The 12,047-nt window shown below is 43.1% G+C and overlaps 1 protein-coding gene across 1 annotated transcript in view; it reads right to left on the bottom strand.

The window, feature by feature from the left end:
- The window catches only part of NEK6 (NIMA related kinase 6), a 64,941-nt gene that overhangs the window by 14,968 nt on the left and 37,926 nt on the right, over positions 1-12,047 (bottom strand). The window contains exons 5-7 of the mRNA XM_086475575.1: positions 11,772-11,882; positions 8,143-8,251; positions 6,723-6,830 (exon numbers count right to left, since the gene is read on the bottom strand). Coding sequence (XP_086331701.1) covers positions 6,723-6,830; positions 8,143-8,251; positions 11,772-11,882 — 328 coding nt within the window. The remainder of the gene's footprint in view (positions 1-6,722; positions 6,831-8,142; positions 8,252-11,771; positions 11,883-12,047) is intronic.

Raw genomic sequence — 12,047 nt, 5'->3', positions numbered from 1 at the left:
AAGGCCTGTCCAACATTACGTGGGAATCTCCCGTAATGAGCATCTTCTAGAAAACCGCACAAGGCTTCCAGTGCAATCAGTCAGGGCTCACCATTGCATTACATTAGGCAATTTGACAAGAATAGTCTAATCGGAGACTATTAATCAGAAACTTTCTTTGGCATTTGCCCTGCTGAAAATACAAAATATTGTTCAGATTCAATATTAATCACCAGGTGGTAGAGTAATGCCTTTAAAGTCATAAAGGTGACAAAATGGTAGATTATGACTAAGTAAGCGTCTTCCCATTCTATTCCTGAAAGCCGAAGCACTTCACCTGAGTATCACCCTACTTCAGCGATACCAGAACAACATTTCTTCCTACTCTGCCCAGCCGGGTCTGTGTGCACAGCTACAGCACTCACACGGACCAGGACAGCCCTGGGATACCTGCAATAGTCAACTTTGGGAAACGCTAACAATCCCCAGTCAGATGAGGAGCAGAGTCTATTGTTTCACCAGGAAAACAGAGGAAGCAAAGTTATTCCAGGAATAAAATTCAAATTCCTTTCCTCTCATACATAGCCTGAATTAAGACCCCAACCTGTGCAACTTCAGCAACAGTGTGCGTGGGTGCTCTGAGCTGAATTCCCACAGAATCTGCCACAGAAACAGCCAGGTGAAGAGCCACGTTACTTCTGAACTCCCCAAGTCTTTCACTACATGGGGAAAATCACGCTCACTCGTTTTGAAAACGTTTTTCGGCTCGAAGCAGAGGAGTTTTGTTGTGGTGGAAGTGACAGGGGCTGGGTCGTTAGTACAGTCTCACACAGGATCGTCGCCGGCTGTACAGAGCTTCTCCCTGTGCAAATGCAGTTCAGCCGGGGAGCAGTGCTTCCCGTGAAACTCATCCCCAGCTGCTCACGGGCAGAAACAAGAGAAAATCCGATTCGTACCTTTAGGAGGTTCTATCAGAGTCCCATTCACTGAATTTAACGCACCACAGACACTCGAGTCTCTTCTGTCATCAGTTCTCCCACACCTTTAGGCAGAGTGTCATTAGACTGAAATCAGTGTAGAATATACCCAAATATTTTAATAGGCTCTGTATGTCAGGTTTTTTAAATGCTATAAAAAATAAGCTCCTCTTGAAATGACTCAAACTCCACAAACATACTGGGCTCTGCAAAGTACAAGAACAAGTGACAGGGAAAGCTTCTGTTGTTCCGCCTTCACCAGCACCTTCCAGCTAGTCTTTAAGACTAAGCTGAACAGTGTTTCTGAATCTATTGCTTTTCTTTCTCACAGCAAGGAACAGAGTTCTGAATATGAAACAGCCTAACAAATTCTGACCTTTATTGTATCTTTACAGAGTATTCCCAGTTTCAGACCAAGAGATATCAGAGCACAACACAGGCCTCAAAGGGGTAATACTGATTAAAGCATTCCTTCCTTCTAGAGATGTTCCACTCCTGTCAAAACAAACTTTGCAATGTTTTGAAATACTTGGGATTTTTGAAACATCCTCATTACAAGTGAAAAAGGCGAAGAACTATGCTCAAAAACCTGAGATGCCATCTATGAATAGCAAAAAAACACCCAGTTTTTAAAATAACAATTAAGTATTTCCAGAACTATTGGCTAAGCTTTAACATAAGACACATTATTACATATTCCATGAACATACATACAGTTTCGAAAAATATTTTAGTATGTTTTAATAATATCTGGTGGTGCAAATACAGCAGGGAAGCGATTTACTTCGAAATGCAAGTCCACAACTCTCACCTGTCTCGTCTGTCCAGACATGCCTGTAGGTTTTCAAGAAACATTTACCGCATCGTTTAAAAGGAATCTAGTTCCTAAGGATCTGCTAGGAGCAGTGTCTACATTTCCAACAAGAAAGCTGAGGTCTTTTCCCAGAAGCAGAATTTGGGAATTAGCTCAACTTTGAGGAATCAGATGAAGTGCAACAGTGGTCAAAGGCACTAAACTATACTTTAAATTCCTTCAAATCTCAGGCTGAGGTATCCCCACCAATTGTTTCAAGGGGGAGGAAAAAAAAAAGATTTAATTACTTATTCTTATAAAATAAGTATTTTGTGCATAATATTGCAGCTGTCTTACAAGACCTGTTGCTCTAAGCTCTCCATTTGTCTTATTAGCATTTAATTACATACACAACCCTACTGAAGTCCTTCTACGTTCTCGAATTTGTTGTTGTTTTGGGATTTTATTTTTTTGTTTTTGTTTTTTTTTTTTTTGTTTTTTGGGTTTGTTTTTTTTTTTTTTTTAACACATAGGTAGTACAATATACCTGCAGTAATTCTGCAGCAATCTTCTTCCACAAATACTGTAGTACGGGCACAGGGCAAAAGGCCAAAATCTCTCAAAATGCACAGAGCACTAGCTGTTGAAATTTTAAGCCCATTTCTTGTGTCCATTTTTTCTGAACAAGTACTGCTTACCACCCCCCTGAAGTACTGTGATTTTGTTTCGGATGACAAACTGGCTTGGCAAGCAGAAGAAAAAAAAAAGGACAAACAGTCCATTTATAAGAGAGCTCTTCTCGTGATCGCAGTTACTCCCTGTTTGTCCTCATACCCAACAAGACACCAGAAGGAACGTGTAACACCCCACGTACTCCAATCCACCACTATTTGCATGTTCTAAACCAGGAAGCTTTGACTTATATGCATCCCCCAAAAGGAAAATCTGCTCCAAGTTTATTCTTGTCCAAGAATAAATAATAAATCATCTGCTCCAGAACAGGACTATTCTGTGTAAAATTGGTTTTTTGTTTGGTTTGGGTTTGTTTTTTTCTTTTCTTTTCTACTTTCTCTTCAAAATGTAAAGCCAATCAGAGGCTTTGGATAATGCCCTGTTTATTTGGCTAAAAATGGACATTATACCAGTTCACAATAACGTTATCCATTTTAATACTAATGAAAATTCTCTATATTTATTACAGCTCCTAGTCAGACCAAATCTGCCAGCTTACTGTTAAGTTTTCCGGAGTCTATGCAGTTCTTAAATATGCTCTGCTATTTATCATTTTTGTCTTATAACTAATTAGGTTTTAGAGCAAAGTTAATGACAAACTTTCTAACAAGCGTATACTCCTCTGGATGCCACCTCAGAGATGAACAAAATAAATAATGGCCACAACCAAACAGCAAAGACAAATAAATACTCCTAGGCCTATTAAATCCTGAATGGAAGAGACGACACCTGGAAGCACATCACACCCCAGCACTATAAAATCAACTGCGTGGTGCCACGCGCCCGAACGCCGGCATCTGGATGTCATTTCGTCACTACTGGGTGCAAGGCCCTGTGTTAAGGACAGTCATTTTCTGTGGGGAAACAGCCTGTCCAACACGTATCGTACAGCTCCTCTGGGGGAAAAAATCCCACACAAACAAAAGAAAGAAAAAAAAAGCCTATGGATGTAGTAAAACGCTTGCATCAACTGCAAAAGAACAGGCTGTAGAAGTTTTCAAAGAAAATAGTAAGCAGTACTGAAAATAAGGAAAAAAAGAAAAATCATTGCTTCTCACTTCATGCTGAATTGCCCCCCCCCATTCCCTCCAACGCCCCACAGTAAAATGAAGCTTCTGTGATGTGCAGGTCCATCTCCACTAAACAAAATCATGGAGCTTCTGCTACAAGGGAGCTTAAATTAGGGAAGGAGGGATGGTAAACCACCATGTTGTAACAAGCAGTAGTAAAATTCACCTTAGCTACACTCATTACCTTTAAAACACTAGAGTTTTCTGGTAAAGCTTGTGCATGAAGAGCTCTCCCCTACAGAAAAGTATCTCCTGTCTTCTCTCCCGAGTCATGCAGGGAAAAGGGAAAGTGGTAGAGGAGGTGCCACCGGGTGAATTCACGCACCCCCTTCAGCCCCCGGATGGTCTCTACAGTCTATCACACATCCCACAACACCGTCGCCTTTCCCAGCACAGTTTTGTGATGGAGTGAGACAGGAGGTGTCCGTGCTTCCCCTCTCGCATGTCTGCCCGCAGAGGTTTTCCAGGGCCGGGGCTTTCCCTGCCTCCCGGTCGCCCGCTGCCCCGCCGCTGCTCCCGACGGGCCGTGCCGCCGGTCAGACACCCCGCCGCTGCTCCGAGCGAGGCACTCGCTGGCATCTCACGAGCTGTGTACGGGCAAATCTTTCATTTTTCTTTCATTACCCCGGCATGTACTGTCACTTAATTTTTATGTATGCAATCCTTCCTGACAAATATGATCTGCTGCCTGGTAATTCATCTGACGTTCATTCTGTTCCTTGCTCTAATTACGGCTCCCATTCCTGACACGGCGGCGGCGGCGCTGCCGCAGCCCGGTGGTACACCTGTCAGGCGGGTCGCGGTACTGCCTAATGCCCTTTTACGCCAGTCTGATGCTAGCAAACACAACGGAAGGGAAAAAATGAGATGAATATATTTGCATAAGCCGCCCGTTCAATTCATGGGTCAGCAGCCAGCGAGATGACGGTCCAGGGCGGTTGCCGGGGCAACGTGGCTGCGGGAAGTGCCCGGCATCGCAGCCTGGGTCCGCGGGTACCACGCGCCGGTTTGCAGCGTGTTCATCACTCGCAGCTACTTAAACAAATGTCTTAATTAAACCAAAACCAAGATCAGTCGATTTCCTGCTGCTACAAAACCTGTATGTCTGGCAAATTACCAAAAAAAAAAGCTTCAGGTCTGCATATTTTTTGGTTGTTAAAATGTTCTTTTTACTGGGATACACGAACCGCTGGAAATGGTGGTGTGTCCATCCCTCCCGCCACACAACACAACGCGCTCTCTCCAGCATCACTCACGGCTGCTCCTGTAGCGTTTTGCACCTTACTCCCCTGCTTCCAGGATGCTGTTGATCTGAGGAAGGGTAAGGCTCCTGCAGAAGAGGCTGAACTCCTCCTACATGAGCCTTCTCAATTAAGAGACAGCAACCCCGGTAAAGGTCACAAGCTCGGCTCACATGTGCAGCCAGTTTCCAAGCTCCAATTTATTCTTATTAATATAATAAGTGCAGCAGTCAAACCAGATAAGATCATATAATTAGACATATCATATTTTTCCCTGTTCAAATGATTTGATTGTAACTTTCTGTGAAGAGGATTTATTTTAATCTATTAAGTATAGTGCATATATAACCTAGGATAGCTTTCGATGCAGAGGCAAATCTGGTATTTTCTGAAAGTAAACTGTAGAAATGCCTCGTTTATTTTTTTAAGCACACACACAATAAGGCATCTATCTTCCTCTCCTGTGCACCGAGACACCCCAGTGCTGTTGGCGATGTTCTCAACTAAGTTTGTCCGCATGTAAGAAACAATTGAGCAAGACTCACACTCAGTGAGGAAACTGCACAAACAGCGAAACAAATGTCATCTGTTCCAAAACCAACTGAGTGCTAAATGTAAGAGAGCTTAACTACTGCACTAAAAGCCAAAGTTTCTTCACTCCTGTAACACAGAATTACCTTTGTGACTCAAAAAACTAGACCCACTAACAAAAACAGAAAATCAGCCACCTCTCAAGAGGTTACAGACACACTTATGAAATACTTCATACTGTAAGACTTAAAGAATAAACTGTATATCCTGTACACTTCTCTACGGCATTGCTATTAATGCTAATGGTAAAAATGAAGCAGAGAGGAACCCAGAAGCTCTAAACCAGTCAGCTTATTTTCAATTCCCAGAAAAGTTCTGGGGGTATAAACACACTACTTGTAAAACACAGACAAAAAGAAGAAGAAACGACTCATCACCATCATCATGTTCCACAAATCATCACGACAAATGATATAAGTTTTTTATACTATAAGCTACGAGGCTTCAGAGGGAGGGAAACAGGAGCAACAGACGTATTACAACTTTAACACTTTTATCAAAGGCCTATGTAACTTGTAAGCAAACAGTGAAACCTGTCTACACGAAACTACTTAATGGATACAAAACTGGCCTAAAAAGCAGTTCCCTGTCAAAGTAGAAGGCTACTTCAAGGGAAGTCCTGCAAGCCAGCCAACAGATCTGTTTAACTCATGCACTAACATGGGGGGGACCGTGGCGACGCTATCGCCTTTGTGGATAACAAGAAGGTGGGATGACGCAAAGCACAGCAGAGTACAGAATAAAAGTCAGAGTGATCGCAACAAGGAGAGTCTGGAAGTGGGATACAATTCAGTAAGAGTAAAAGGTACTGCGCTTCGGCCAGGACAACTAGCTGCACTTACAGAAGGGCAGGAAAACAGCCTTGAGCTATGTGGAAGACATTAAGAAAACTTGGATCTTTAAAGGCTAAGCTGAGTTTCAAGTGAAGTCCCTTTTTGGAGCAGATGAACCCTGAGGTTTGAACACTTCCCTCACCTCAAATGACAGTCACAACCCCTGGTTCAGGGTGCAACGGCTGACCAGCATCTGCTAGAAGTGGCGGTGGTGCAACATTTAATTCCAGTGAGCAGAGTGCAGGCAAACATGTTATTTAGCATGGAAAAGCTGCACTTGTCACATTTGCTTATATAAATCATACCTTCCAGAAAAAAGTATCAAATGGAGAAACACCTACTAATCTCATCTGAAGAGTATTTAAAATACATATCGCAGAAAATACAGTATGCATCCACTGCATCAAGCTTCTGCCGTGGCAAGAGGACAGACACCACCTCTTTCGAACATCACAGCTGACAACTGTAGGGCAGCGATCACTTCACATCTGCAAGTACCATCTTACCTAAGGAATGTGCTGCAGTGGTTTTAGAACTAAAAAAACGGCCTAATCCAAGATCTCCCAGCTTCACCACCCCTGTGGCTGTTATAAACACGTTGGCTGGTTTTATGTCTGTAAGAAGAAAAAGGTAAAAGGTCAAAGCCACAAAAGGTTATTCGGTTCTACTACTGCAACAGAAACATAGCCTGGAGCACTCTCTGTACTAAAGGGGCCTGAGCAGAACCGTCTTTCTTTACAGCTTTGATAGGCTGAATCTTGCAAGACTTCAAGCTCCACACATACACAAAAATCAGAGTATACTTCCCAGCATACAAGAAATACCAATGAGGGAAAAAGTAGGGAATGGCACAACAGAACAGAGGCAACCTCTTTAACTGATGGAAATCAAAGAAGTCAGTCTGCTTCTCTTTGGAAATTACTGTCTTCTACAAAACCTGTACTGCCCACCATCGTCCCCTCACACCAAAGGCTCATTTTTGTGTGTGTCGTGTCCATCGTGTCGTGTCCGTGTCTGTCGTTCGTCCGTCCGTCCGTGTGTGTCCCCCCCCCCAAATTCTGGACTCTATACAGCCCAGTTTGTTCACGGAGCGTAAAAAGTACTAGGACCCCAGTTTCCCAAGCGGTCACGTCAGGATTGAGTTCGTGAGGCTCCTTCCTCATGTTAAAGCAGGCTAAAGGTGCGAGGATCCAAATCTCAGCCACCAGTTACAGACTTAATTCAGATACAACTGATGAACTGCACTAGGGGACGTATAAAGGAGCAAAAATGGCACCACGGTGCTGGAAAAAAAATGGTGAGGAATTCACCACTTCAAAGGAGAAAGGAAATAACAAGCAGCAGAGATTGGTATTGGTGCCTTTTGGGATATTTGCGTTTCCTGGGTCAAGTCCTTCACAAAGCATTTCATTTACGCTGAAAGAAGCAAAGCAATTTTTGGATAGGGCTCAAAGTTACAGAAAGTTCTAAGACAAGAGACTAAAAAATAATTCATGAAAATAGAGAACATGTTATGAGAGCGTGTGACATTTTTGTATTAATATTTCAGAAAAACTTGCAAGACAGAAAAACTCTTCTAAACTCTCTAAGGTCACAGCTAATATAATGAAGTCTATTTCTTGGAGTTCACTGTATCCAGTAGTCTCAGCATTTTACTTCTGACACTTTTCTAATGGCAAGTTTGACACTTCTACTTAATATCAGTGTCTGGAATACAAAGCAGCTCATCTTCCTAATACCACACTCACTCCGGACTGAATCCTTTAACAATGAGGCAAGGAGACAGAAGGAGAAATCCATCTTGCAAGCTCCAGCCTTTCTAAACATGCATTGGCTGAACATCAGCATAATTGTTTTTGAATGTAGGCGCTTACTAATTGGAACATTATATTATTATTCAGTGAAAAGAGACTGAATTAATGTTACCTCTGTGCATCACCCTGCGGGAGTGCATGTGTTCCACTGCACTGCATAACTGCACAAAATATTTCCACACCGTCCTTTCCGGGATTAACCGTTTCTGCTTTTTAAAATACTGTGGGAGGAAATAAATAAAAGATCAGTGAAAAAGCAACATATTTGACTCCTTCCTGGACTTGTGTTAGTCAGCTGCAGGTTGCTCATGTCTTCCAGATCTGCAGCAGCATGACTTTTCTTCTGATTAGCTTTTAACTCCTTCTCTATGTAAACTTCAATGCAGTTCACTAATTAACAACTATTATGAAAAATATGCTTAAATAGGTTTGACATTTTTGAATGGACACCAACTATAATTAGCATTAATCTCCTTAATTACCTTGCAAAACATATTTAATGCCTCAAAACAACAAATGTCTCAAATATTTTGCCTTAAGTAACAAGAGATCATAAAAAAAATCTTGTAAACATTCATTATTGTACTGTCTATTAACAACAGTCAGGTAATCCGTTTCCCCTTTTTAAACGATGGCCAGAACATCAATAAAGTATACGTGTTTCTTCTATGATCTGGTAGAATAATATATTCTATTTCATGCATAATAGGAATACGAAATTAACTGAACTATCTCTAGTGAGACAGAAAGACACTACTGATCAAGAGACACACAGATCTGGAAAAAGACTGTTTTGCGTGCATTTATGCAGCACCAAGCATAGCTCAGTCCGGATTCAAACGGACCTCTGGGCACCAATAGCTCAAATCAAATAATCGCAAGCATAAAGCCCACAAGACGAAGGAGTGCAGCACGGTGATGGTTCTCTGCAATACTGAGGTCTTCTTCCCAAGCAACTTATTACGGGAATGAGTAACTAGCTGCGCACTTCAGCAAAGGTTAAACATTATACACCTAAACCCTGCGCTTTTTCCATTTCAGAAATGCACTGCAGCCACGTACATCACACGCGGCGCGCGATTGCCTCCTCCAAGGGATGCCAAAATTGCACTGCTTCCGATTACTGGCCCCTGACTTCTCCTTGCTTCTTCCTGTGCTAGACACTGAGCCAGCTCTTCACCCAGAGCATTAACAAAACACACAACACACTTCCAGAGGTTTTAGATTTATCCTCACCCTTTGATACACAAGGCGCCACTGGATAACGACTATCTCTGAAACGCTGTACACCCGCTAGAGCACAACTGCATTTCTTTTGTACAGTGCAGCATTTCCATCAGCAGCATGCAAGAGCAAGAATAAAGGAAGGGAATTGGCTGTTGCCCCTTTCTGCATCTAGTGGTTTTCCCTCTCGGTACAGGCATCTGATGTCCGTTGTCACGTTTTATGTTTGATGTGAAACGCTGTTACTGGCTCATGTTTGACTTAAGCAATTGCAAATTTTCCTTTGCAGATCAGCTGTGAAGGGGCACGACCGTGCAATTCCCCAGGCAGCAAATCTGACAGATTGCAACAGTTTCAAACTGAAACTGGATAGAGAGCACAGAGGAATTACAGAGGGTGAGGGATAAAGTGTTACATACACAATAAAATTATTTAATTCTCATTAAAGTATTTAAGAGTGGATATGCAAGACCACAAGTGATAATTTTCTAAATGTCATGTCCAATAAGATTCGCCTGACATTTACAAGGAAGTCCCGGCTCTCCAGTGGGTTATCCTGCAGCCCTCGCTTACAGCAGCGTTACTGTACCTCATCAATAATGCAGGCACCAGGGGCGTGACACAGACAGACCTGGTTTTATCACTCTCGCACCTTCGGAGTGGTGTTACCGCTGTTCCTACCGCCTTGCCGAAACGGGAATCCTCACATAAGCTTAAATTCCCAAGGGACGGGTGGGGCGTGGGGGTGACACAGAGGGGCAGGCAGGCAAGCTCCGCTTCTGCGGTTAAAGCTGTATTTAGGAGGAGGCTTTTGTTCCCTCTTGGTTTTGGGTTTTTTTCCCTCCATTAAAAAAAGGAATTCCAAGATTTGCACCAATGGAAAAACATAATTTATATGACCTTAGTGATTCTTCTTCATGCCTGTGATGAACACATGGGAAAACACCCCAGACCGGGGAGTGCCAGCAGCAAGAACCCAAGTTACAGTGCTGTTTCCAGTTTTGGAAAACATAACTCCTATTCATAATGACATGAAAAGTAGTTTAAAAAAAAAAATAACCAACAACCCTGATAGATAAATGAACATAATTATCAGTAGGGAATGATTTAAACTAAAAACTGCAAATGACTAAAAATTGCAAGTATTTTCTATGATGGTATCTCATAATTATGTAGGTAGAACTTTTTATAAGCCAAGATTTAAAAATCAAGCAAAACACTTGCGCACCCCAGGATGATCAAAGCCCTAACTCCTGCTCTCACAATCCTCACTTTTTTTTCCCATCTTTAACCGCAACTACTAAAAGCCTGCGATAAACTGCAAGTTTCCCAGGATCTGATGGGAAAAGGGTAAAACATACAAGAAGCCACAAGAAAACAGTGAAAGATAAAAATATACGAGGTCTCCCGGGTCAGAAGGACAAGCTCTGTCTCCACAAGCCCCAGGGAGCACATCAGGAGCCCTACGCCCGTGGCTGCAAGAGGCGGCCGCCTTCGGCCGAGCCACCACACCCTCAGGGCGGTGGCACCAGCCCACGCGCGGCTGCGGCCACCACCGGCTCGTCCCTCGCGTTCGGGGCAGATCCAACCATCGCTCCTGCTGTGGAGAGGCGGCAGAGGAGGCTCTAACTGGAATTTTGGGGCTCTCCCCAGCAACGGCTCTGCCAACTGCCTGTTCCCAGCTCGCTCGCCCAGGGGGACTCTCCTGTGAGAGGGAGCAGATTTTCATGGATACTGTAAATTTAGCCGTTGACTATGGACTAAATGGATAACTTGTTTGACAGCCTTTGGCCTAGTGCCTCATAGCTCTGCTGGCAAAGAAAACAAATCTGTTAATAAGATATTTTAACTGTGACAACAAGGAGGAGGAGAACTTTCCAAACATTCATTTATGATAATTACAGAATAATGATGGCAAAAATCAGGTAAAACATGGAGAGAAGGTTGAGAGTGCTAACAAACATGATATAACACATCTGTTCTCACAAGGGATGTGTGTCTAAAGATTAACATGTCAAAGAAAATATAAAAGCAGGTGGTAACAGCTTAACTAAAGCTGGTTTGCAGCAATACAAGTATTCCTAAGAGCAACATAAAAGAAGAACAAGTACTTGAAACATTTTCTCAACCCCAAATCCCCATTGCAAAAAAAAAGTCAATACACTTCCTTGAATGTCTTCAGAGTGGCAGGCAGGCTACGCGAACAGCGAATCTAACAATAATTAAGATGTCCCCATCAATCATGAACTGGGTAATCAACCTTGCCAATCACACATACGTCCCACCAAATCACGCAGAGGTTTGCTCCCTTCCGAAGCAGCGACCAGAAGCAGGCGGCACAGCTGCCGTCTCTCAACGCCACCAGACACTTCGGATTAGGCCCTGGAAGCACCCTGCGGGCGTGCAGAACTGAGAGCACCACCAGTGCCTCTAGCACAGACGTGCTTCCGCCCACCGCCTCGCGTCTCTGCCTAATCCCCAAAGTTTGCGGCACCTCTAGAACTGACACGTCCTTACCTTAATCATCTGAGAGAGATCACCAGCGTCGGCCAGTTCCAGGACAATGTTAAGTTCATTGTCTTCAATAAAAGAATCCAAATACTTAATTATATTGGGGTGGTTCAGTTGCTGCAGATAGAGGGAGGGCAAGAAGAAAACTTGTAACGCTGTAGTAACGACAACTCCAGGATACAGTACCTGCACCCCCTCTGTAATCGTGCAAAAGTTCACAATAGGCGCAACTACAAACTGTGCTTGGAGTTACTATAGACAAAAATCCTGTAAGAAATATCA

This window comes from Leptosomus discolor, chromosome 19 (assembly GCF_034619465.1).
Source record: "Leptosomus discolor isolate bLepDis1 chromosome 19, bLepDis1.hap2, whole genome shotgun sequence".
Classification (NCBI taxonomy): Eukaryota; Metazoa; Chordata; class Aves; order Leptosomiformes; family Leptosomidae; genus Leptosomus; species Leptosomus discolor.
The sequence above is the reverse complement of the archived record's forward strand: the minus strand, read 5'-3'. Positions and strand labels throughout refer to the sequence as shown.